The sequence below is a fragment of the Botryllus schlosseri genome, chromosome 9 (assembly GCF_051294905.1).
Source record: "Botryllus schlosseri isolate E-star chromosome 9, Bs_hap1, whole genome shotgun sequence".
Lineage (NCBI taxonomy): Eukaryota > Metazoa > Chordata > Ascidiacea > Stolidobranchia > Styelidae > Botryllus > Botryllus schlosseri.
Genome location: NC_137244.1, coordinates 5,423,732 through 5,450,159, shown reverse-complemented (window position 1 = coordinate 5,450,159; position 26,428 = coordinate 5,423,732). Strand labels below are relative to the sequence as shown.

The 26,428-nt window shown below is 40.1% G+C and overlaps 2 protein-coding genes across 3 annotated transcripts in view; both read right to left on the bottom strand.

Annotated features, from left to right (window-relative positions):
• Positions 1 to 25,096, bottom strand: part of LOC145446599 (CD109 antigen-like) — a 69,569-nt gene extending 44,473 nt beyond the window's left edge. Inside the window, exons 1-6 of the mRNA XM_080324946.1 lie at positions 24,935 to 25,096; positions 24,297 to 24,483; positions 10,871 to 11,039; positions 3,328 to 3,443; positions 3,072 to 3,187; positions 2,787 to 3,008 (exon numbers count right to left, since the gene is read on the bottom strand). Of these exons, the coding sequence (XP_080181072.1) occupies positions 2,787 to 3,008; positions 3,072 to 3,187; positions 3,328 to 3,443; positions 10,871 to 11,039; positions 24,297 to 24,483; positions 24,935 to 25,096 (972 nt within the window). The remainder of the gene's footprint in view (positions 1 to 2,786; positions 3,009 to 3,071; positions 3,188 to 3,327; positions 3,444 to 10,870; positions 11,040 to 24,296; positions 24,484 to 24,934) is intronic.
• LOC145446954 (uncharacterized) overlaps positions 1 to 26,428 on the bottom strand; it is a 486,702-nt gene that overhangs the window by 248,069 nt on the left and 212,205 nt on the right. The window lies entirely within an intron of this gene.

Here is a 26,428-nt window from a genome sequence, read left to right as displayed (position 1 = left end):
GTATTACTGAAATTTTAAAAATTTACTCCAATCTCGCCATTTTCCTTTGGGGGCAGGTTGCTCCCCGGATTATGTGTGTATCTACCAGTTTTACTGTGAATAAAGAATATAATAATAATATTACCAACATTCATTTTCGCAGCACAAGCCCAATCGCTTCCTACAAAATACTATCGCAAAAGAATTCTGAAGCAAAACACGGACGGCAAATGCAGAATGTGCCACAACCAAGATGAAACTGTAGGACATCTCATGTCCGGCTGTGGCGCACTTGCAGCTACCGAATACACATGGATAAACATTAGGATTGGTCACTACATTCATCTTGAATCATGTAAACATTTTAACATCACCACTTCGACAAAAAATTGTTACGATTACATCCCAGCACCAGTGACAGAAAACGAACATCTAAAAATTCTGTGGGATGTACCAGTTATAACTGACCGCGAAATCAGGAGCAACTGTCCGGATATAATCGTCTATCTAAAAAAGAAAAGAGAATGCTTGTTCATCGAACTGGCTGTCCCAGCTGATCACAACCTACTGCAAAAAGAATCGGAAAAACACTCCAAATACGCAGACCTCAAAATGGAATGTGAGAAAATGTGGCGATGCAAAATAAACATTGTACCGATAGTCCTTGGCGCTACAGGGGACGTAAGCAAAAAACTCAAGAGACATATCCAACAAATTCCGGGTAACGTTCTATTTGACATGATTCAGAAGATCACATTATTGGGCACTCTGCACATTCTTCGGAAGGCCTTGAATGCACCATTGGACTAAAATTACAATTGTGAATCACAGCATAATTTCTGTAATTTCGAATCTTCATCTTCAATCATCTCTACCTCTGCTCTGTAACCCTTGCCAATTCTTCATCTGCTGCAATTCTGTTATCTGACTTCTCCATGTAAATTGCATAGGAATAATAATTTGAATGTATTACTGAAATTTTAAAAATTTACTCCAATCTCGCCATTTTCCTTTGGGGGCAGGTTGCTCCCCGGATTATGTGTGTATTTACCAATTCTACTGTGAATAAAGAAATAACAACATGAATTTCAAAACGAACGAAAGTGAAAACTATATAAGCATGCTGATATAAAAGAAAATCTCAGAAAAGGATACATAGACAGTTTTAAATCAATCCTGAAAACTCAACTCAATTCCAAAAATAAAATCAATGCCATAAGCAGTCTTGCAGTGCCGGTCCAGCGATATGGCTTTGGTGAGGTGAACTGGTGCAAAAACGAAACAAAGAAAATTGGACACGAAGACGAGAAAACTGATGAAAACGTACCACATGCATCACCCTACACAAAGACTACACATTCCCAGAAAAAGGGAGGTCGTGGCCTAAAATAAATTGAACAGATTTTGAAAGCAGAGATCACGGGCTTGTGCCAGTACATCTAAAACAGCGCTAAGAGCTACTGTAAACTCATTGCAGACGAAGACAAGCCACACAAAATAAAATCTCCGAGCTATCGACACGATGAATACGCCAGAGAAGTCAACATGGACACAACCAGCCAGTACACTGCAGAAAAGACCATTGCAAAACCCACAACAATTCCGAAAATAGCGCGAGTTCAATACAAAAACGCAACGCCCAAAATGAGTGAAACGTGAGTCGATGCCTCTTCCATCTTCATGGACAGCACTAGAAGTTAACTTTACAGCCCCATGTAGACGAGCTTTCATGGACCTGGCTATCAGGCTCTGGCCTGAAACCGACAAGCGAAGGATTCATTTTCGCAGCACAAGACGAAACACTCCCAACCATCTAGTATCGCAAATGAATTCTGAGGCAAAACACAGACGGCAAATTTGGAATGTGCCACATCCACAATGAAACTGTAGAAAAGTGGTTTATAACCCTTTTTCCTGCAGCGCCCCTTTTCGAAAATTGACCATGTCTGGCGTCATCACCCTCATATTTTAAGGACGGTAGTAAGAAGAAGGGGTAAGAGTTTGAAGTTCGGACGATATTTTCGGGTTGGGACTTCACTATTGGAAATAGCTTGAATCACGCCGGAGGACCACTCGACTAATTGACGCTATACTAATAGTATGTGTTATATTCGGGATCAAATCAAGGTTGTTTATAACAACCATCGTGTACGGGCTCATACCATCCGGTTCGAACCCTGTGTACACATCTCAAATTCACCTCTGCGACTGACAATACCGGGACGTGAACTATATGCAAACATTTCAACATCACCACCTTGACAATAAATTGGTGCGACTACACTCCAGCACCAGTCACAGAAAACGACCAAGCAAAAATCCTGTGGGATGTTCCAGTCATAACTGAGCGCGAAATCAGAAGCATCCACCCAGATGTAATCTTAATATACGAATGTGTGAAACTACTATTATCAATGGTGAAATTCATTCGTGAATCTGAAAAATTGTGGGAGTCATACCTGGTCCAGCAATCTTCTCATAACATGACCACTCGCGATTTCGGTGCGTATAGTAAGCCGATCTGAATAAGTAAATCAGTCCGGAGCTCACCGAAAATGGACTTGGACTGTTTAACATGGGTGTTTGGCATCCAGTTCATTCATTACGACTAAGCCCCAGAATGCGACCGTATAGGCCACATGACTAATCGAAATGCGGCCGGGAATAGCAAAAAGGTTAGCCACCCCTGGACAGAGTGATTTAAATACTATCATGGGTATTTAATGGGATTTATAGTTTCGAAGCTTGGATATCATAAAACTCCATTGTATCTGTACTCCAGCTGAATTCATAATTTATTTTCTTACCTTTACTGACAATACACGTTCGACAGCATCTCCAGCAAGTGGCGTAAGAGCGCGTAGAGATATCTTTGAATTTCCAACTTTTTTGAATTTGATCGGAAAAACGACCGTGACAGAATCTTTCCTCGGGATTCGAACAAGTCGAGTCGTGCCCGCGATATTAATGGACGCACCAGGTGGTATTACCAAGTCGTGCCACTCGTTTTCGTGCAGCGTAAGAGTAGCCTGTTATGGGAATGTTTATTGCAAAATATTTGATCAAAATTTTGTTCACCCGTTTCAACTTACGTCGATGTCCGTATCGAAATAATTGAAAAGAGTTGTCTTCATATTAAGAATTTCGCCACACACGATGCTAGACGGTAAGTTGAGAGATATGAAGAAACTTCGGAATACCGTGATCTAGTGAATATGTGCTTGGATTATTGGAAACCGAGAAAGCAAATTCCGTTAAAGTGCTAGTAACATCGACACTTTAGCTAGAATTTTCGAGGCCTGAGCTAGTCCCAATGAAACCGTCCATTGGTAAATTATAAAGAAATTTTTGAAGTCGACGCGGTTACACCAAGACCTTTCGCATTTGATACTGCAAAACTGCTCAATTCCCAAGTCGTAATAGTGTCAGGAGTATTGTTATTGAAAGTCACGGACCCATCATCCCTGTAATAACAAATGCACAAGATAGAAATCAATTTAATTAATATCTTTTATATTCCAAATTACCATGCAGTGGAAAAGAAGTTAGGGGGCAATGCACGGCTGATAAAATCGTGGAGTCAAAATGGAGGAGGCTTGGGAAAAGTTGGAGAGAGCTATATACGTCAAATGTAGTGTAATATATACATTCCGCTTCGCCCTTTGCGCGTGCAACTTACTGGTACATAATGAAGCGAATATATGTGGATAAAAAGACGGTCAAGAATTAGGATCATTTAGGAAATGGTTATAGAGTTACCCAACTCAGAATGAAAATGGATATTTAGGCATACCAGAACGAGTGAAATGCTAGTTTCAGATAGTTGTCATGCAAAGACCATCTGGTCTCCGTAAATTTTGGTTTACTGCAACACAACGGAAGCAGGCGTCTACATTAGCGCTAGACGCATGCTATGTAATGTCGCGTTCCGTACCGAGCAAGCGTAGACAAAATAGTTTGCTAATTACAACTAACAGAAGGTAACGTGCGTTTCAGAAATCTATGAAGTAACCAAAAGCGCGCCTTAACCCTTTCTAATCGGCCGGCCTACTGACCAAAATTTTACTGCATCCACAAAAAAGACGATAAAATGTCATCCATATGGTATAAATCGACGCCCAATATATTGCCGTAAACCTGAAGTAGCCACCTAGCGGTCTGAGATACTCTTACGGCTCAGACGCCAGAGGAAAGAGCGGTATGCGAGAAAATGTTCTCGATTTCTTGAAAATAAAATACAATTTTGTTCTTCTATATCTTCTGACGTCATACTTAGGCCCTCTCTTGGTATATGACCACCTGCTTGCGTTTCGCATGAATCTCTACGTTCCAACGAGACATTACACGCTACTATAGCGCTTCATAGCCCAGTGCTACGATCACGTAATCACGTAATCTCGTGGAAGGCAATTCACTTCCAATTCTACATAACATAGTAACTATTTTATATATCTGCATGCTATTGAAGTGGTATCAACCCCAGTGGCTTGTTATATGTAACTTGCAACTGCATAACGGATTCGTAAGTATACACATATTGGCTAATTCGACACTGCCCAGTAGGGCTGTTCAAAAATAACTTTTTTTTCCCGATTCAAGCCGGTCACCTCTTAAATCGTCAGGTTGCAGTAGAAAACCTTGCTCACCAAATTTCACTCGATTCCAACCAGTAAAGGCCTCCGCAGATCCAATTAATTTTTTCAATTTATTATGGAAAATTAAAAAAAAAATTTTCCAAATTTTTCTGCCAACCCCATGAACTTGTTGAGCTGTCTTCAAAGACGTTGCAAAACAAATTTGAGTCAATTCCGACCAGTAGAAGCGGAGTTATGTGAGTTTTTCGATGATATTTCTCGGATTATCCTTGATTGGTGGATAATCCGCGATTTATCAACGAAAAACTCACATAACTCCACTTCTACTGGTCGGAATTGACTCAAATTTGTTTTGCAACGTCTTTGAAGACAGCTCAACAATTTCATGGGGTTGGCAGAAAAATTTGGAAAATTTTTTTTTAATTTTCCATAATAAATTAAAAATTTTAATTGGATCTGCGGAGGCCTTTACTGGTTGGAATCGAGTGAAATTTGGTGAGCAAGGTTTTCTACTGCAACCTGACAATTTAAGAGGTGACCGGCTTGAATCGGGAAAAAAAAGTTATTTTTGAACAGCCCTACTGCCCAGTGCCCACTGCCCATATGCGCTCGAGAAGTCAGTTCATGTGATACATTATTGCTTTATTTCATATCAATTTGAACTGTATTCTATACGGCTAGTGTTCCATGTATGATCAACAGTCGTCATAGAAGCCAACAGTAACTTCGTGTGCCATCTAAACCGATATATAACTGCCTCTATATGATGTTGTTATTACAGGCTCTGGTACCAAAATAGCCTAACTCTCACGCTGGTTTTGTGTAGTGTTAGGGCTGGTGTCGGCTTTGTTATACAATACTAAACCCCATGATAGGGATATTGATGAATATGCCAGGATAATGGCCAACCATATGTACAATTTGCAATTGCCTGAAGCAATTGTACATCTGTTTGAAGCCGCAACGAGTCGGATGAACTTACGCAGCCATGATTTTCACGTAATAAGGTATTGCTTTCTTACACGTCGATTTGAAACATCTCTACGTGCTAATCTTCGATATGAGGACTTTCATTCAATAGTATGAACAACAGCAAGTCATAGAAGATAACTGTAATTGGTTATATGACGTCTAGAACGGAAGATACAATGGTTTATATTCCAGGCGTTCATTCACGCGAACATCATTGCAAATTCAATTTTGCGGGAAACGTTTTTGCGTGTTCAATCTACATTTCAAGCAGGATATACATTGATATAATAGGTTACACATGGTCTTATGTATGCGTATTCATAATAACTATCCATATAAATCGATTGTTACCATTTAGAAAGTAATGCAGGTCGAGCTATCATAGAATAAATAACGACTCCTCCGTGTTAAACAATCGCGGACCAGTATACTGGTCCGCCGGTCGCAAAGGGAATCGTGAGATCTTATAAGTGTAGACGTTGTCAACTTGTCACCACCAATGCGTGACGCCGTATCGCGATTAGTTGATGTTGAGTTTATGACATGCACCTAACACAAACCCGGCTTTTCGTTCTTCCCATATCCAGGCTTCCGGAAAGAACTTGCGAACATGTGTCGCATAACTAGACAAATCAACAGTTATTTCGTAATTTCTAACAGCGGCGAATGCTATACTGGCATTCCCAATTTGGCGAATACTATTCGATCTACAAAATAAATACAAAATGCATGTATTTTTCATGTTCCACGCCTACTATGAATGAGCCTATCCTCATAACCATGTGGACTGGGTGCATTGATTTTTCGAACAATCTGCATCCACAATCTCGTATAACACAGATTATTCGAGAATGAGTCCCTGCGTATATCTTCCTACCCACACTTGTTTCCTATCAAACGTAGGCGACATCAACCACATTTTCGATATGTTTCTTTAGCTCATCGGACGACATGGCGCATTGGCAATAATTTAGTCGAGTCTGCAGTCGGTAAGCTACATTGTCAATTACAAATGTACTGTTGGCACTTATCCGGCATCGCAGGTCCTACATGTATAGTGTATACTGTAAAATGTATATTTCGACAATTTCCCAAGTCACGTCTAAATCACATGTAAATCGCGTCCGCGTCCTCGGTGCTTTACGTATATAAGCTGGATTTTGCATTTACATGCGCAACAGCAGACTCAATAATGTGCCCACCCTAAATCACAATCGGACCAGATCCACCATTCTGGAAAGACACCTGCGCAGATTCTGATTTTGTGGTGCGAATGAGATAGTCTAGGGTAGGCCAATGTTGTACTCGTGAACATGATTGGCCGAGTAGCAGTAGCAGTATTTTTAAGTGCTTCCCCAAAAAAGACAAAGAATGTTCTCCTCCGAGGAAACCAGAAGTGTAGGAAAAACGCGATGGTGCGGAAGGAAAAAGTGAAGAGTTATTATCATGCCGTTAGTGTCCACCAGGGTTGACGATAATTTGGAAAATCTCAATAATGATGCGTATTCATGACTCATTCAACAAATTATTGACAGAAATCGTCAATGAGCCTGCTATAAACTCACTGGAAAGTCGTTAAGATTTGGTTAAAAGCGGTTGGAAGTATAGTTGCCGCAAAGTGGGCGTGCGAGCGATCACTGAATGACGAGAAGACTAGTAATGACGAAATCGCGGCTCTTGATTGGTTAATCAACTATGCTTGAATGATCACAACCTCAGCAGCCCTGCTTATCAGTTGATTCTACTCCTTTAAGAAGTTTGCTAACGGCAATGATTCTGTAAACGCATTGTAGGTTTGTGATAAAGTATTAAAATGGGACACTTTGTGATTGAATGTTTAATGCTTTAGTTTTAAAAGTAGGTTACGATAGCTTTAGACTTAGCAACAATATGACAAAGGTGAAACAGCGAATGACCGTGAGCTAGTCTGCTATGCTTGCGATACCCCGAATGATCCTTCCTTTCTGAGTGAAGGTAAAGTATATTAGTCATTAAGGCAAGTTTTCGTTGCGCTAAAATCGCGAGAAAGTCGCACTTAATTTTGACAAAAGTTGCAGTAAAGAGTTGAATTTATGATTTTTGTTGAATTAGTATGGTATGAGACACACGAAAGGATCTGTTGCATAACCCGGTTCCTGCAGAGCTGTCATTTCACGGACATTCTGGCGAGACCGCCAAAAATTACGTTGATTCCTGGCACTCAGCCAGAAAATTATGCAAGGCAGGACTCATTTCCCCCAAAAAGCAAAACAGCATAGCGATAACTCCCTCTCCGTAAAACTAGTCAAATAACTCTCCCCGAGCCCCTATGTCTGCAAACTTGACCCAAGGCGTTGCAGAAAAATTCATTCTTGGTGACTGTAACAAAATCAATAGGATGGATAAGGGGACCCAGGGAAAATGTAATTTTCAGCAGTCTCGCCTGGGCGTTCGTGCAAAGGGAATCTATCTTAAATGTAAACGATAGAATTACTTAAGCGATTTATTTACATATTTTTTGGACGCGGTCGTGCTTGGCAGGGGTGAGGGGTGGTTGAAGTTCTTGCTTGCAAGCCATTGTGTCATAGATAACACAGTGAGATACGGCTAATCCATTATATAGCTCTTTGTTTTGCAAATCAAAGAGAATAGAAATAGAAATAGAAATAGTTTATATCATGATTTTCAATCACTTCTTTACGTTTTGACGCAATATTTGATAAAAGTTGCAGTAAAAATTGGTATGAAAATTAGAGAAAAGTTGCACTATAAAATCCTTCCAAACAGCTTAAACATCATTGTACAAGTTCCAAGATTATGAGTATCTAGGAAGCTGTTGGAAGCTGTAAAACAAAGTTGCAAAAGCTGCAAAAACTTGCCTTACAACCAAACTGAAGCAGCATACCGTGGGAGATGAATGACGGACACAATCGTATGTGCTCAGAAGATGATATATGTGGGCCGACCAAGTAGCTCACATTGAACTCTGAAGAAGTGTAACCTAACGATTGCACCTCTTCAATGCATTTTAGGTCTTTTTTATATACATGTCTGGTTCGATTCAAGCATTAGTCGTGATGCAGCCGGTAATGACCTAACACTCATTAGGGACATGCTAAGTTAAGTTATAGAAGGAAACTGTCTTTTTGCAGGTACTACCATCATGTCTGTGCTTACCTTCAGACCTTTTTCTAAGGCAACTGCTGATTCAACCGATCCTCAGAGCATTGAAGACTTCAATTATTATATACCACGACAAGAGCTTAATTAGATCAGACAAAGTACTGTCATTGTTATGATTTAATTTGCATTCAATGATGGTGTATCCCTTCCAAAACTAGAAATTCGTTCGCCACTTGCATAAAAGAACCTTTGCAGTATTTCTTTGTTTGTTTTTGTGCTTTCTTTCGATGAAAACAAGGCATGCAGGTACAACGGTTTTCTTCACGATAAGCGAGTCGTGTTTTAAACGTTTTTGTGAAGCAGCTGCTCTTTATTCATCATGTATTTCGTAACTCAATATCTCTTGAATTAATCTTGAATCATTATTTGCGGAGCAACCTACAATGCGCTTACAGAATCATCGCCGTTAGCAGACTCCTGGGACGGCTAGGCGATTTTTTTGAAATGTCAAAATAAGTAAATATGATGTCAAAATTGTAGCGTTAGGTCAAAAAGTTGTCGAAATTGTATATAAAGTAAACATTTTTTGCAACCTGCATTTCATTTGCATTGTAGATGTTTGCACTGTCTGACGCACAGTCTGGCGCAATCCCCCACTACTTGCTCATTACGTCAAATGATGGTGACTGTAGGTTATTCTTTAGCGTGTGTGTGTGAGTAGAGTGCGAGAGTGGAGCTTACGCGTAAGTTCGTCAACCCGAAAAGGCTTGCATTACCGGCATTTACGTATGTACTCAACCCTTATGAATTGATATCATGGTAAATTTGGAAAAATCCCAACGACTTGTTCGTATTCAATACATTATACCAGAGACGCGGGACATACGGTCCGCGGTCACAGTCGGCCGCACTTCTCCACTACTTGCTCACTACGTCAAATTATAGTGACTGTAGGTTATTCATTCATTTTTCGGACACAAACAATAGTGATTTTTAGTTATTCTTAATTATTTTCTTTGTGTGCGACATGCAGCCAGAGTTCAGAGGGCCTGTTCATAGTTTTAATCGACCACAGATTGACTCATTGACTTCGATAGCTGTTGGAATACATTAGATCAATAAATTCATTGAATATACAGTTTTGGTTTCTGTGCTTCAAACTTAAAATTTACATTAATTTCGATTAATCCTTTAATGGGTGGATAAATACGTGTTTAATGTAACGATCCAGGAATCCGGCACGCCAAGTAGCCTACTTCATTTCCCATATCTGGCCCGCCGACTGGAGAAGTTGCCCGCCCCTGTCCTTAATGAAGCAAGACTGCATGGGTATTGGTCCTTATATCAAGAAGCGCATGATGAAAATTGTGATGTAGTCCACAATGTGAGAAAGAAGCAATGCGGCGTGTCACCAGAAGTGTACGTACAACTTCCGTGTTGCCAGCCGACAACTGCTGCTGTTGAACGTTCTTCCTCCATTCTTGGCAAGCTACTCAATAAGGACAGACACTTTCTACCCTAGAATGTAGGAAAGTATCTTTCGTACTACTACAACAAATTTTTAATTATTTCAACCTTAATGCGTGATGTAACTAATGGAATTCTTCAATGGTCCATATTCCGCTACAATAAATTCTTTCTATGTCAAAATTTGTCAGTTTATAAGTCAAAAAAAGTTTTTTTCAGGCCAAACAACTCCGTAAGGACAATCACTTCCAACCAGAAATGAGGATAAGTAGTACAATTCTAACAGTTTCTAGAAAACACCTAATTTACGTACATGGGGTCGAAAGTGGGTCAAAACTAAGTTTTTTCAGTGAAAAATTTTTTACAAAATTTCGATTTTTGTTTTTCGGTCAAAATCCTCCCTATTTTATGTCAAAAAAACATCAACCTACTGATCATCAAGCCACCACCGTCGTGATCATTGAATCATAGCTGATTAGTCAATGGATTCGTGAATGAATTCGTGATTACTAATCTTCACGCCGTTCTATGGTCGTCCTCTCTTCTTCAGCAGCTACTTTGAAACGCGTTTAGTCAAATCTTAACGAATCTTCTGTGAGATTATTACAGGCTCAGTGACGTTTTTTTAATCAATAATCTATAAAATGAGACATGCATAAGCATCATTTTTGAGATATTCCAACTTTTGGACAACCCCATGTCCACCTTTCATCGTAACGAATAAAAGGCTAATTATACAGTGACGGTAATCTAACCTGACAGTGCTGTCAGACCATATCCATGATTCCGGAAAATAACTTCTAGCAGGTTTTGCAGCTGCTTGATCGATGCCGTCATTGTCAGCCACAGTAGACTCCTCTGGTATCACGCCAATATCGATTATCCTCGCACTTGGGTTGTAGTAGAAGTAGTAGTCATAATCCACTGCCGAAAAACAATCAGAGACCCGGATGAGCTTTAATCGCAGAAGAAAAATAAGGGCGGGATTGAATAAACAGACTGATCGCTGCGCTTAAAGTTGATCGAGTTACATCTGTAGCAGAGTTGGATCAATTATAATTGAGCTGAATGTAATTCATTACATTTTTCATGTAATTGTAAATGTAATTGTAATTTGACGAAAATTTTGCTCAATTACAATTTCAATTACATGTTATCGAAACCTGACAATCACAACATAAAATAATCAACCAATCAATAATTTATTCGTCACACCAATGAAAATCTGGTACGGACCAGGATGATGACGAGGGGCCGCAAGGCCTTAAGGCCTTGGCACACAGTCGCCACCTGTAATAATATGCCTATATTTAAATAGGTGCTCTATGCGTGCCGCGTTATAAGTAGGTAATTCAGCCATGCTAAACTGTTTCTTATACTTCAGTAGCAACATAAAACTTTGTGGATTACAATATAGGCTAAACCAGTGGTTATCAAACTGGGGGGTGTGCGACCCTTGGGCGGCGCGAAAGGATCTGAAGGGAGGGGCTCGAAGCTTCGGTAAACTGAAATTTTTTCCCGGGCTTGGCGCGATTGACCTCTATTTTAGAGCAATTGCTATGTGCACAGTCCGAATTTCATATTGGAGAATTCTCTCATCAACAGTCATAACTTTCCATACCATCAACCTATATGTAAGAATTGCTATCATTCTGGTTTCATTGTGTGATATGACGATAAGTGGGGCACGAAATATTGTACTGTCAAAAAGGGGCATGTCTAAAAAATATTAGAGAATCAGTGGGCTAAACTAAATCCTAATATTTCAAAAATGAATGAACAACAAATAAACTCTTCAGAAACCTGTGCTGAACAATTTCCTACACTACGGTCAGAGTTTTATTTTTAAATCTCTGACCAGCACCAAGGCTTGCTGCAACACTTGCAAAAATAAATTCAAGTTTCCAGCCAAGGCTTTATCAAACTTGATCACGCATTTGTTGAGATGTTATCCCAATCTTACCTCCAATCTTGGCCAAATTTACTGGGGCCAGAACTTCTCGCACCCTAATGTTCATCAAATGCAATGTAACAGTTTCCGAGCAAGTGAAAATGTAAATGCGAACCAAAGTGTTGTAATTCGTAGTTATCAGGAGGTTCTTTCCTTTTGCATTCATTTTAATTTTACACATCTTATCGGTATCATCTTTATCGCTGACGCCTTACCAATTACATTTCATTATCGTAACTGACAGGTGACACTCAATAACACGCGTTGTAAGTGGGGCGTTTCACAGCCACAGCACCAATAGGTTGCGGTCTCGACTCCGACCGAGGTCGACTACAGAATTCACACCTAAGTGTTGGAGGTATATCTAGGCTCCTTCTCGCCACGCGATCCGCGCATGCGGTGTCTTACAAAGTCTAGAAATTCGTCGTGCTACAAGTCGGTACAATACGGACTCATACTATAGTATAGAATATCGGACAGGTGTAAAATGACCAGTGCAGTCGAAAAACAATCAATATCAAAACCATTGACAACTCGAGACACCTCGGGTAATCAAAGCGCGAAACCCGACTTTATGCGTCCCGACTAACAGTTTTTGATGACACGATTAGCATTCTCCTGTTCAGCTAACTCTCAGCACTAAGTGTATAACGTCAATTAAACCAGTGGTTCTCTGCTTTTTTCACCTCTCGGGCCGGTAAAACTTCAGAGCAAATGTTGTGGGAGAGTGAACCGTAAAAAATCATAAATCAACCTCAAATTAAATCACGACAAATGTATACAATCAACTTAAAAATTCATTTAATGCTGCCTTTTTGATACCAGATATTAATACGTTGTTCTATTGAAGTTTCTGCAAGGCAAAGCTCGCAAAGTCCTGTTGAAGACCACTAACTCAATTGTGAGTGTTGCGACGTGTCTGTTTGTCTATTACACTGCCTAACATCGTTAATTGCACTGTCGCAATTGAACGAAATTTGTTTAAAAGTACAAATCGAGATGTAGGCCACTTTTAACGGTTTCGAACAACGCTTGTACCATTGCGATATGTCCAAAGTAAAAGTAGACCCTTGGACTTTCTATTACGACACCAAGCTGAAAAATACGTTCCTGACCTTTAAATCAATTTATAATTTGATATTTTATTTCTCTAATTACTTAACAAGCAACCAGCTTGCAGTTTGTAATTGAGGTATAAAATTGTAATATATGTAGATCAATGTATCAATGTAGATTCGGAAAGTTTCACCGACAGCAACTTTATACGAAAACAAACGGCGTTGAGTATTAAGCTGAGGGGTGAACAAATCGGAAGCGCAGGATATGGTATAGGCTTTACGAGATGCAGTTCACAACGAACAAATTCGCGAAACAGATATATCTCCTGTGAGGTCGATACGATAACCTATACTCAGCAGTGGAATGCTTATGATCGATGCTGTACAGTTATTATACTTGCACAATTGAGTGGCTGTCTACAAAATTAAATGGACATACAACGACGACTTCAGGTAGAGATAATCGTTGACACTGTAATCACATCTGTAAATATCGTTTTAATGTATATACCATGCACTTCGCGTCAGTGTTGGGATGACTCGAGTCAACTTTTTCGTATGACTTGACTTGACTCTAGTCACTTTGGAAAAATGACTTGACTTGACTTGACTCGGCGCTTCAGAAATCTGGATTGACTCGTTACTCGAAGCAAAATTTACCAGTCAATTTCAAGTCATCAATAAGTAAATGGTACGTGTCAATTAAATGTTCGGATTATCCGCGATACGCCGGTGAGAGCAACCAGTCATTCACTGATTGTACGTTTCACTGCTCCTCCATTGTTACATCACAAATAAATATGCCGGAAACGAAATGATCATAGCTTACGTTGATGCAGTAGTAGTAGATTACTAGCAACGTATCTCCTTTCCGTAGACGGCTCACTGCTGCTTATATTACGCAGTGCTTACTTTTATAAACCTTCTTGTATGATTTAAATCGAATGAATATAGTTTATCCGTTTATATTTTCACGGATGTGTAGATGTGTATTGTATTGTACCATATCAATTTGGTTAAACTTCTCGAAGCATCGTATTCTATCATCTATTTTGGCTGATAATAACAGACTGTAGCATATAACTATACAGTTACTCACGTATTTTATTAGCAGTTCTACGTGTGCGTGTGCGATACAACTCCTTTTTGCATGTATATTTAACTTTATACTCGTTATTTTATTTAAGATAAATGGCTAATTAATCTGTCTTTCACACAGCTGGCAAAATGTTATGAGTTTGAATCATCACTCGCCCTTCGAAAAATCACTTTGACTTGAATTGTGACTTGACTCGTGACTTGACTTGACTTGACTTGACTTGACTCGACTTGACTCGAGTCACCTCCAAAAATCTAGTGACTTGACTAGAGTCACCTTCGAAAATCTAATGACTTGACTTGACTCGAGTCAAAATCTGCAATGACTCGAGATGACTCGTGACTCGAAGGTAGTGACTTGATCCCAACATTGCTTCGCGTTAAGACCTTGCAAACTCCAACCTAATTTGAACTAAAATTCGTTGTTCCGTGCGAGGCGGTTGCTGATTGTTATCGGATGCGAAATTTATAAAAATCATTACTACCCGGGCCTGTGAATTCCTTCCTATCTTTCGATCACATATCTTAAAAGGCATCCTGGAAGACGCGTGTGGATTACGTATGATGACAGCAACAAATAGTGTTGCGATTAGAAGGTTTACTCATCACAAGATGCACACACGTCCAAACACTCACTCTATCGCTGCAAACCACAACAGTTTTACATATGTTGTAGATCTGTAAGTATATCTTTGATAGATACTACATTGGCTCATTGCATTCACGCCATAAATAATTATATTTCGAATTTCAGGGCGAGCCTCAGCTGAAGCACAAGTGTGGTGAGAAATATAAGTAGTCAACGTTTACCAATATCGCCATTGCTAGAACCAATAATTATGTGTTATTTGATATTTGAATGATCGAATAAACAATTACTCAATATTTTAAACTGCAAGTGTGTTGTTGTTAATTTGATTGGGCAGTTTGCTATTCACTTAGTGTCCAGAGTGCCTACGCTGCACCAGTCCCATAACCACGATAAGCACCAGTCCAAACTGTGACAATCCCTTTCACTAAGTATCACTGTACGACGAACAGTGATTGCACGAACTACAGACCTGGGATGTAATGACCGGAGTAGCGATTATTTGGTGACTCGGCTTGACCCGAACCAAGTCATATGACGAGAGACTAAGACGGCCAAAACATATATTTTATTGTAACTTCGAAGAATTTGCCACATGATTGGTGTTTCGTCCATCAGTCCTGATACTTAGCTAGAAAATAGGGCCAGAAACTGTTACGACTCAGGAAAATTGATCTATTATGAATGCGAGTCATTCTATATCACCCGGACAGAATTGAAAACGTGGATTGAACCAGATTGAACTGAAAACTGAGCCGTGAACATAATGGCTTGTACTCGGATTCGAGTCAAAATACCATGACTCGGACTCGACCCTCTACTCAATGACTTTGACTCGGACTTGACTCGGTGGTGAATTGAAAATGACTCGTCTTGACTCGAGTTAAAACTATGAAAGTATAATTGGCTTGTGACTTGGAACCTCGTGACTTGGTTAGAACCATGCTTCTGACTTTCTCTGTACATCAATATAAATAAAATAGCCGATACTCACTCGCTGGTTTTGTCTTGTAGACGAGGCCATCTGTGAGAATAATAAATCCAGAATTCTAAAACAAAATGCATTATAGTTACTATTTAATAAGGGAGATTCTCGGTGATGGTGCCAAGCCCAGAAGTATACAATATGCATGTTTTAAAACTATAACTGGAACCCCTGATGTCGCGTGACTTCTATTCGTAAAATTCCTAAAATGCGACCCGTATTGCGCTACCGCTACCGTGCAGCGGACCAATCCAAAATTAAGATGCAAGGACATCAGGACAAATAACGTGTTAAAGTTCTTCAAAACTCCGATGTTTCGAAAGAAATTGCCACACGAACAGCATGTCAAGTTTCGTTTGCCAAGTGAACCAGGATCATCGACTACTTTCACGCATTAGCTCAGTCACATTCAGTTTAAATATATTTTACCTACCTGTCCTAATCAATTTTACAAATATATGCAATATGCATGCATGTATACTTTTTCAACGAGAGCCGATTATTTCCGATGATGGATGAGTGTTGCCTTGGTCGAGGTTTCTCTAACTCAAAATCTCTCTACATGTACCAAGTTTCGCTTATTCCTGTCTACCAACAACTACCAGAGCTTTCCGCTATTAGAACATCTATGAAAACTTAATGAAACAAGACAATGACGGATATTATACCCCATATCCAGTCACTGATGGCAATGGCTGCGAACAACGATCCATTCCAAAGAAGCAGAAATGACATATCTATGCGCTATAGGCTATAAGTTAATTGTTCCAGTCTTACGCATAGGCCGACTTGTGACAAACAAAACCTTTGGCTTGCATCAATGCAAGCAATTTGAAAATTGGACTAGAGTGTCCGATACATGCGCAATATGAGCATGCGACTTTATAGCCCGTAGATTAACTCTAATGCTATTGAACGAATCCTCACGTAAATTCTAGGGATGACGTGAGTAGTTATGTAGATCGGTCGCGAACGGCTATGGGGCTCTTATGGGTGCACCCGACCGGTGCCTCGAAACTCGTATTGAACCGGTGACCCTTTTGACCCCCCCTTCCACCCGACCGGTGCCTGGGTTGGTATAGGCATCTCTCGACCGGTAACCCTTTTCGGTATAGGGATCACTCAACCGGTGCCTCGAAACTCGTCTTGAACCGGTAACCCTTTTCGGTATAGGGATCACCCAACCGGTGCCTCGAAACTCGTGTTGAACCGGTGACCCTTTTCGGTATAGGGATCACTCAACCGGTGTCGTAGTGGTAATCCGTACTTTCGGGTATATGCATCTCTCGACCGGTGTTGAATATGTATCTTGTATGGTAAATAGTCACGTGATTGCTCCTTAGTTAATGTGTATATCGTAGATTATTATATATGACCAATTTGAGGTAATCCCAACGTTTACGGTGAATGTGACTTTAATATAGCGTTATTCTTATGGCCGCGGCGACACGGTAACGTAGCTGATATAGACATGATAGCGTTACAGTATAGGGATCGCTCACACGAAGACGCCGTAGTTTAGTCGTGACAAATGACCGACCGTGTTCTAACTCTTTCCTCGCTATTGATTCCTACGTAACCTGAATAGTACTTTCAGATCGGATTATTCGCACCTTCCGTACCGCTGTTTCGCACCTACAGAATAGTCTGCTGTTCACAACCACAACAAGAATCACAAGTATACACATTTATACATTCATTCATTACTGTGAAATCAAACTCTTCACAAAAGCACGCACAATCGTATCATTCACTTTTTTATCATCCCCAAAATTATTCACGTATTCCTTGGCTGAAAATCCTTGAGCTCTTTTTATCAAGAATGCTATAGCATGATCTCCACGCACATCCGAAGTTTTACTCTGTAACTGTTTCCCAGTCACGGAAAATTCATCCGGATCCAGGAATTCGATTATCTGAGGTTTTAGTGGTCCGAAACCTAGTGAATCGTGAAAATGAGTATCGTCATCTCTGTATATGGACACCCAGTGAGACCCAGGCAAACTCGACTCGTCGTAATTAATGATGATAGCGAATTTTCCGCTAATTGGTTTCTTTGGTAACTGGTCTACTGGATAAGTCCCTAGATATAGACTTCTTGTATCAGGATGGTTATAGAGAATATCATTGATCTCAGACGTATTCATATTTCTACGACTTGTCTCTTTTGATTCAACTGTAGAAGATGTTGAAACTCCCTCAAGCATAACAAGGTTACGGAGGTCGGTAAAGGCTTCGATGTAGTCAAAACCAGATGCACAGTTCCTGTCTTATGAAGTTGATAACATCCCAAACTATTGTCGGGTGTCAAATCAAACACAAAAAGAGTGTATCCATTAACATAATCTTTGCGAGAAATATTTAAAGGTGCCTCGGATTCCCAGCGACCTGTCTGCGAGAATAGTGTCATATAACCTTCGAGTCCACCGTGTTTATCAAAATCGAAATGAAATTCGCGTCCGTTAATTTGACGCCCATCCACACTTAACGAAAGATTTTGAACATCAAAGTGTTTAAAGTTGAATGGATTTTTGGCTCGAACACCGTTAAATGTCGTGGTCTCGACTAAACCAATTACGATCTTCTTTGGCATGGTACCGCTAACTAACTCTCTATCAATTTTCGACAAGCCCGCCGCGAATGTATGAGTCGACATTTGTAAGCGTATCCAGGGATACTTTGCAGTATTCTTCTGTAGTACAGACTTGTGTGCTAAGCTTACACTTTCAGCGATCTTCATCTGTTTGACATACACTTCCATTTCGAGTAAAACAATTTGTACATCCTCCGCGTCGCCAAGAAGACAGAAATTATCTTCGTTACGTTTAAACTTTAATTTCATGTCGACATTATCCAACATACATCTAGACTGTTCAAAAAGACCCATTCGAATTTTTCCAATCAACTCTAGCGGGATGCTGTTTTTTGTAAGGTCTTTTCGTTTAACATATCCAGTATTCGCTGCACCAAGAACATCCATAGAGCCAGCGACATCTTTATAAAAACCTTGTCCTTGTACAAAACTCTCCGAGGCGCCGTGAGTATCATCAACAACCGGGAGATATAAGCTTTGTACGCATGACAATTATCTGAATTTATGATAACCTCATTTGAAATAGTTACATCGATTTGTTTGAAAAGAGAATCCATCATGTTATTGACAAGACCCACTTGTGTATCGTTTGCTAAATCAGTTCCATCGCGTTTAGTGAGCTTCAAACGTAATCTCAAGAATGTGTTTTGTAGATCCATATATCGATCCGTCCTTGGTAATTGTACTTCCATGACATTACCTAAACTATGGGGTTTGACGACGACATATTGCGATTCCTCAATACTGGTTTGCGTGTGGGGTATACTAAATATGTTTAATCCGGAGTTATGACATTCTCTGGAACCTGCGTGCATCAACATAGTTCTTAGTCGAATATATCCTGTTGTTTACGACGACGTTTGGATGAAGTGTTCTTTGACTTTGTTTTTTTCCTTTTTATAGCCTTGGGGGTTAAAATTTTATCAATCACTCGACCACCAGCTTGTTTACTTCTCTTGACAACACTAGACTTGATCGAGTTACCCCGTAATAGATCTCTCGCTATTTAACCTCCAGTTCGTAGCAATTGACCACCGGCGTATTTCGCAATAGGGGTCACTAAACGACCAAGCGATTTAAACAAACTCCCGATACCGGAACCGGCTTGAACCCCACCGCTAAAATATCCATAACCATCGCCTGAGGTAAAGACATACAGAATCTACAACATCTTTTGAAACAGGGAAATAATACGGATTTGTCGCTATCCAATTATGCGTGACATCGCCAGGTGTCAGCGGTATAACTCGTAATAAATGCGCTAACGTATCTCCAAGTAAGTGAGGGTGAATAATATCACAATACACAAACAAATATTGCCCAATCGCCGGTTCGGTTAAAGTGAAATCGATCTCCATGAGGGCTAATTCGCAATATCTCGTCGGGATGTTGTTGATGGTGAGTAGTCTGTGTTCAAAATCAGCACCAAGCATAGAGGTGGTTAACGTCACTATTTTCATCGTGCGTGGAGTGTCAATGTTGTCTCTATATCATGTACTAACTGACCGTATTGGTCCCGGATGGTGATTTTTATATCGCGGACGTGGTTAATCGACACTGGGAAATAAAACGGTTTTTCATATACAACTTCTTGTCTCATACACGTCTCGTTATTTACTTGGATCACACGAAGCAATTGACTCATGTAATCACCCACCGGATGATGTCGTAGTACATTGATATACACAAATAGATATCTGAGACGGGGTTGAGTTGGTTTAGGTTTGATCGACATGACATTACATACTGGCGTCGACACTTGATCAACTACAGCGAAATAATTTGCGAATATATCCGTGGGGTGGAGTGTGATATGTTTCGGGTAACGAATTCGGAAAAGTTCGTCGTTGATTCTTTCGGTGAAACAGTGTTTGAAACTGTCAGATAATATTCTTCGCGTCAACTCGAGGTTGTTTGCATAATTCCCAAGTGGTGTTAGGTACGCTTCCACTATTCGATCTTTCTCATCATGTAGCTCCCAGAGTGCTTGATCACGACTGATTATAATTCGATCAAGAGATTCACTGACAAAACTCATATCCATCAACGGAAACTCATTACAAATAATTTCATTCGGTAACGCCACCGAGAATTCACCTTGGGTGCCAGACAACGTGATGTAACTCATATTGAATCAACAGCTCTACGACGGAAGCGTAGGGTCACTGTCACTGGTGCTTTTCGGAATTTAATGGGGTTGCCAGCCGCATCACGTAGATAAATTCGTATCGTTCTAAAATTGTTTCTCGCTAAAGCAAAGAAGTATGGTTTTGGGAATATGTCGATTTGGTTTTCATTCGGTTTAGCGGTTACAGTAACCACCCGTAAAAGTTGTTGCAGTTTGTTACCGTGTGGTCTTGGTTGTATCAGATCACAATACACATAAACCTTATCAATCCGTTCCAACTTTACCGCAGATGTAAATATAAATTCTACCACTCCGCGGCGACGAGATACAACGCGTCTAAATGTTATTGTATCCAACACAGAACCAAGTGGTATCAGTCCGTAAGGTTCGGGTGAATCATGTGTGGTACGGGGTACGTGTCTGGCGCTAGAGTCTGCGGTGTCGGTATTTATGGGTACACCCCGCTTGGGTCTTTTTTTACTCGTGACTAATCTTCTGAATGTGATTCTAAAGTCTCCGAATCCTTTTAAAATGAAAATGTCCCCCATGTAATATTTCTCGTACGATTCTAACATTTCACCGATGCTGTAATACGAGCCTTCGGGAATATAATACCGTTCGGTGTATCCATTCGCATCGACAAATCCAAATCCGATACTTTTCGCTCTCACTTCAATTCGCGGCTGAAAATCATGGGGGAAGGTCAACTCACATAATCCTAGCTCATGGCGATTCATTTCTAATTCTTTGTAAAGTTCTGTTTGAAAATCTGTGCTAGTATTCGGAAATTTATCCAAACTCGCATTCGAAGGTAGAGTCAACAACATTTTATTGTTTCTTTTAACATATACGGTGAGGTGATGGATTCGGTAATAAATACCCAAGTGACGAAGACAGTAGCGTTAAATATATTTCACGATCCACCCCGACAGAAATTTGATATAATGAAAACACGATTACACACACTAACATACAAATCTGTACAATAAACACAATCTGGTTTTTCAGACTGCTTGAAACTTGACCCATGCGAGATGAGACGGAATCAGAATCCATAATTAGGTTGAACAACATTTTCGGTGTCTATTTATACAAATCCGAGACCCAGGAATTAAATTTAGACGGGTAACCCAACAATTTAACAAGATATTGTGTTTTCTTTCCTTTCTCGCGAGTAGACAGGATTTTTTCGATATTGTAAATATTATTATTTTTAGTTATTGGTTGTAACTCTTCACGTTGGAATCTACCGTCTATAACTTCACCGTGGTAGTCTTTCAACTGATATGTAGGGGGGTCACCTTTACGACATTGAGATACGAAAAAAATTTCTTCGGTCCAATTCGCCAAGGCACTTTTTACAAAATTACCACGTGATGTCGAAATCCTGACTGGTGTGCCAATAGTTTGTTTGGGTTTTTTAGGGGTCATGTCACCGTATAACTTACGGAAAATTTGTTCTTGATTTGAATAATTAACATCCGCTGGAGGACACCCTATAGCCACGTGAAAAGTAGTGTTATACCCCTGACATATCTCAGACAGGACACTGACATAATTCAAAGTATTATTATGCGTGAAATAACGGTATAACACTTGCTTCAGAGTACGAATAACACGCTCGCATATTGAAGCTTTCAGTTCACTATTTGTATGAAAATGTCGCACATTGTTCTCTTTTAAGAAAGTCTGAAACGCACGATTAGTAAACTCAGAACCCTGATCACTTTGAATAACATGAAGTATACGATCCTTAAATATTTCCTTGAATCCGCGAATAATACCTTGCGAGGTTTTGTTCTTGAGTGGATACAGATATAAAAATCGGCTGAAACAATCGATCGTCACCAACACATATTTAAAATTGTCGTTTTCTTTTGAAAGATTTTGCATATGCATGAGATCGGTTTGATACTGAACACCGAGACCGGATGTAATCACTCTAGGTCTCCTAAATTTCTTTCGATAGGGAAAATGTTTCGTGTACGCGTCCTTGCTCGAAAGAAACTCCTCGACTTTGGCTCTATTCCGCCCTCTAGAGAATACGTATGCACCGCGGTAACTACCAGGTAGCCCTGGCGTGAAATACTTAGTATGGCTCCCATCCGTATCGTCTCGGGGTCTTGGGTGTACGACCGCTTTTCGTCTTGGCATGCTGAGTCTTTACTTTGCTTCGTTGGCTACTCGGTGATGGTATAGGAATCCTTGATGGTTCACCCTTGATCAGGTGTCGCAGTGCGTCCAACTCACTAGCCGAAAATAGATTCCTTTGTTCTGATATATCGATTTTCATCGGTTGATTCAGCGTGTCGTGTTTTATTTGATAACGATTTAGCACGTCGTTATATAAGGCTAATTTTCGTTCCTGGGGTATGTTCATCTGTAATATATCGCTCATACATTTGTCGATATCCAAATTCAATTTCTGAACGTCAGCTCCGTTGATCGGGCTCGGATTTATCAAGATTTTTTCAAAAGAACTCATTTTTTGAAAAGATTACCGAGTAAACCAGTGACTACGGGTAGGATGCTTTATAATAGAGTCATAAACATATCCCCATTCTGGTTGAACATACGTTTTTTATGTCGAATAGGGATGTCTTTCCTGACAAGTCGACGTAAACTACATTTATGAGCTGATAGTCGCTTTTTTTATACTTTGAAAGAGGGATGTTGCCGTTTAAAATGTTCTTTGTACAATCGCATATACACTCGATCAATTCTTTGCTGGCTCCCGATATAATTTGCTTGCGTATCTCGGGTTTACTTTTATGTAGGAACTCTAGTGTGGGTATATGCCGCCATGTCCGAGCTGGTACCTTGGTCATTTTGAGTTTAAAGTCGTCTCTGCGCCTGGCTATTTATACCATCGGGCTATAAACCACCATGGTTTCACCAGGAAATATATTGGTCATAACTCGTCGATTTTCAGGTGCATCTTGCGTGAGATCAAGGAATAAATAACTATGAGGTTGTCTAGCAGCGTCACGATAAGCCTCTGTTAAAAATCTAGAGTTTGGGTACATTTGTCGACCAAGAACACTGATCTGCTGTTGGTCGCGCGGATTCTTGAAAATCACCATATACGAGCTTGAAAGACTCAAGTCACGTGCTCCTTTACCCTTGTGGTACAGGTTCTGTGTGACGTAACAAATTGATTTGGCTGAATGATGAGAAAATCTTGTAAAGTAGTCTGCAATTTTCGCCGTCTCAGTCATGAAATCATCCACTATAATCAAGGTGTCTTCAGAGCAAACCTTCAACTCTTCTAAAATATCTAGACCGGCGTGGAATTCTACGTTACGCATCGTCTTGAAAACCTCCTGATAATTATTGTAACAATATACGACCCTGGACACACTAGGTTTAATCATTGATGTCGCATGTCTAATCAGCTTTGCAACAAAAGTGGTCTTCCCACTTCTTGAAGGACCACTCACAATACACGCGAATGGGTGGATCAATTCCATCATTTGTTGTTTATTGAAAACTCGATAAAGTGCATGTGTTTATATATCAACAAGGTTTGGAATATCCACTGTTGTAGTCATCTTGTTCTAGTGGAATATATAAACCCAGTAGAGTTCGATTCAACAATTTTCCACGAGTTATGAAATCTTCATCAGTGGAAGTTGTAGTGTTACAAACGCTTTATTCAGGTCGTCAAGCAGCTGATCCCAGTCTGCAAAATAATAAATCACATAAGAGGATTCATAATAAGAGAGGATTCATAGCGCTTTAAAATCTAACAGTGTTTCTATAACAACTATAGACCTCACCCTTGGAACACTCTTTCAAATCTTTATGTTGTCTCGACACGCGTTGTTCGTATAATTCATGCGATATCTCTCGATTCAAATACAGCTCCACGAAGTGTACATGATCGCGGCGTTGTACAAGTGTCTTTTCGTGTAAGCGAGTCAGGCCTGCTTGTTCCACAACAGATATTATGTAATCACTAGCCATCTGTAAAACAAGACACAGATTTCAGGAAATATTATTACTAAAACGTTTTAGTTACAAGTTGACATTTCGAAAACACCCACAGATTGTAAACAAAGTTTCACCTAAAACTATCAGTGTTCACCACAAGATTATGTTCACAATGACCAAGGGAATCATGTTTGCAAAAATCATCGGTTGTAGCATCGCTACTTTCAGAGTCAGAACGAGTTCGTTTCAAACTGTTTGCAACTCGATGTTGATCAAGGAAAAATTGGAATTTTCGATGTCGCTTGCGGGTTCTCGAGTAGGCTTGTCTCTCTTCGTGACTGAAAAGCGGTATCCACGAACAATTTCTTCCCAAGACCACATAATTTGTCAGCTTTGCTCTGTTGAATAGGATGCGGTTATCACTCGGCATCTTTCGATCGGGAAATTGTAGTTGAAGTAGCGCTTCTATGCAGACACTTCGGACACGGGTCCATTTCTCGTCTAGTTCCTGACGGCGCGCCTTGGATCGATCGGGTATCGTGCGGTCTTGTGAGTTGTCGTCGGTACCGTGAATCGAGAGCTGTGTTAATTCCTGCTCCAGTTCAAGCGTCTCTTTGTGCAAACTATTTAAATCCAATTCTGACATTACTGACTCAATATATGAAATAGCGTTATCCATCTGGAAAACAAATGAAACATCAACACATAAAAAATACAAGTAAATCATAATAATAGCAGACACACAGATAAAATACAATAGCACACAAAATATACAATTACACATTTAATGGCAGGGTTGACACACCATCCTCGAGCACTCGGCGTTTGGCATAGAAATAGGAAAATGTTTTACGCTGTTGTTGGTACGTATAGACACCCCTATCTCTGCACCGAAACCCCTTGTTCACTCCCCCGACAGATTGCCTAGATGTCAAGACACCCAGAAAAGTTTCGAAATCGACTGGGTTGGATTTCTGGAGGCCTTTGGAAGCTAATTTTTTCTTTGCCCCATCGCAAAAGTAATTTTTGGATTGGAGACCACAGAAAGATGTACCACCTTCGTACTCCACTTTCATCAAACCCGGTTGACGAAGGTTATAGGCATACGTGTCTTTGCAACACTGTCTCGATCGGTCAAAAGAAACCGGATCAGCCAAAAACTCAGTTCGGTGCTCGTCACAAAAATAGCGTGGAAACCAGTTCTCGTATTCCACATAAAATTCATCTCTTTTCTCGGGGATAAGGATATCGTCGAATGAGGCTGAATGCGAAAGATAGAGAGAGTCCGTGTCCATCATTAATAGCATGAAGCACTCGTTGCGGAAATATTTACACAAGCAGTCATAAAAAAACGAGAGCATCTTGAGCTTAGCATTGTTATAAACCCAGAACCCCACTTGAATACAGTTACCCCACTTGATCGTTTTAGGTCGCTTCGTTACTTCAAATAGATCAGCGTTCAATTCATCATATTTCACAAAAAAGCGATCCTCAACATTGACATCCAATTCACTTTTATCACAGTAGGTGGTTCGTTTGAATTTACGTGGATTCATCAAGACCCGACCATAGCTGCTGTTTCCGGCTAATTTTTGTGTCAGGGCAATAATCTCTAGGTTAGGGTCACGGTCCCCAGCCCGTCGACAGTCTGAGACATTTTTCGCAAAGTTGTCAAAACATGTCTTTTTGGTGAATTCGACCGCCTCATGAATTTTGGATATAATCAATCCGTGTTCAACATACCACTTGATCAAGTCGGAGGTCAACAAGATTTTCTTACCCCAGTATGAAGCAACTAACATGCGGGTGGGTTTGGTGAGTAATTTGCGATCAATGGCGAACTGTTTCATTTGACCTGACAAATGCTCGCGAGACACCATCGTATTTTGGAATATCGGGCATAGTTCAACAAACTTCCTTTGCAAATGTTTTGGCGTAAAATATCGACTGATAAACATCCGAAGAATGCACCAGTCAT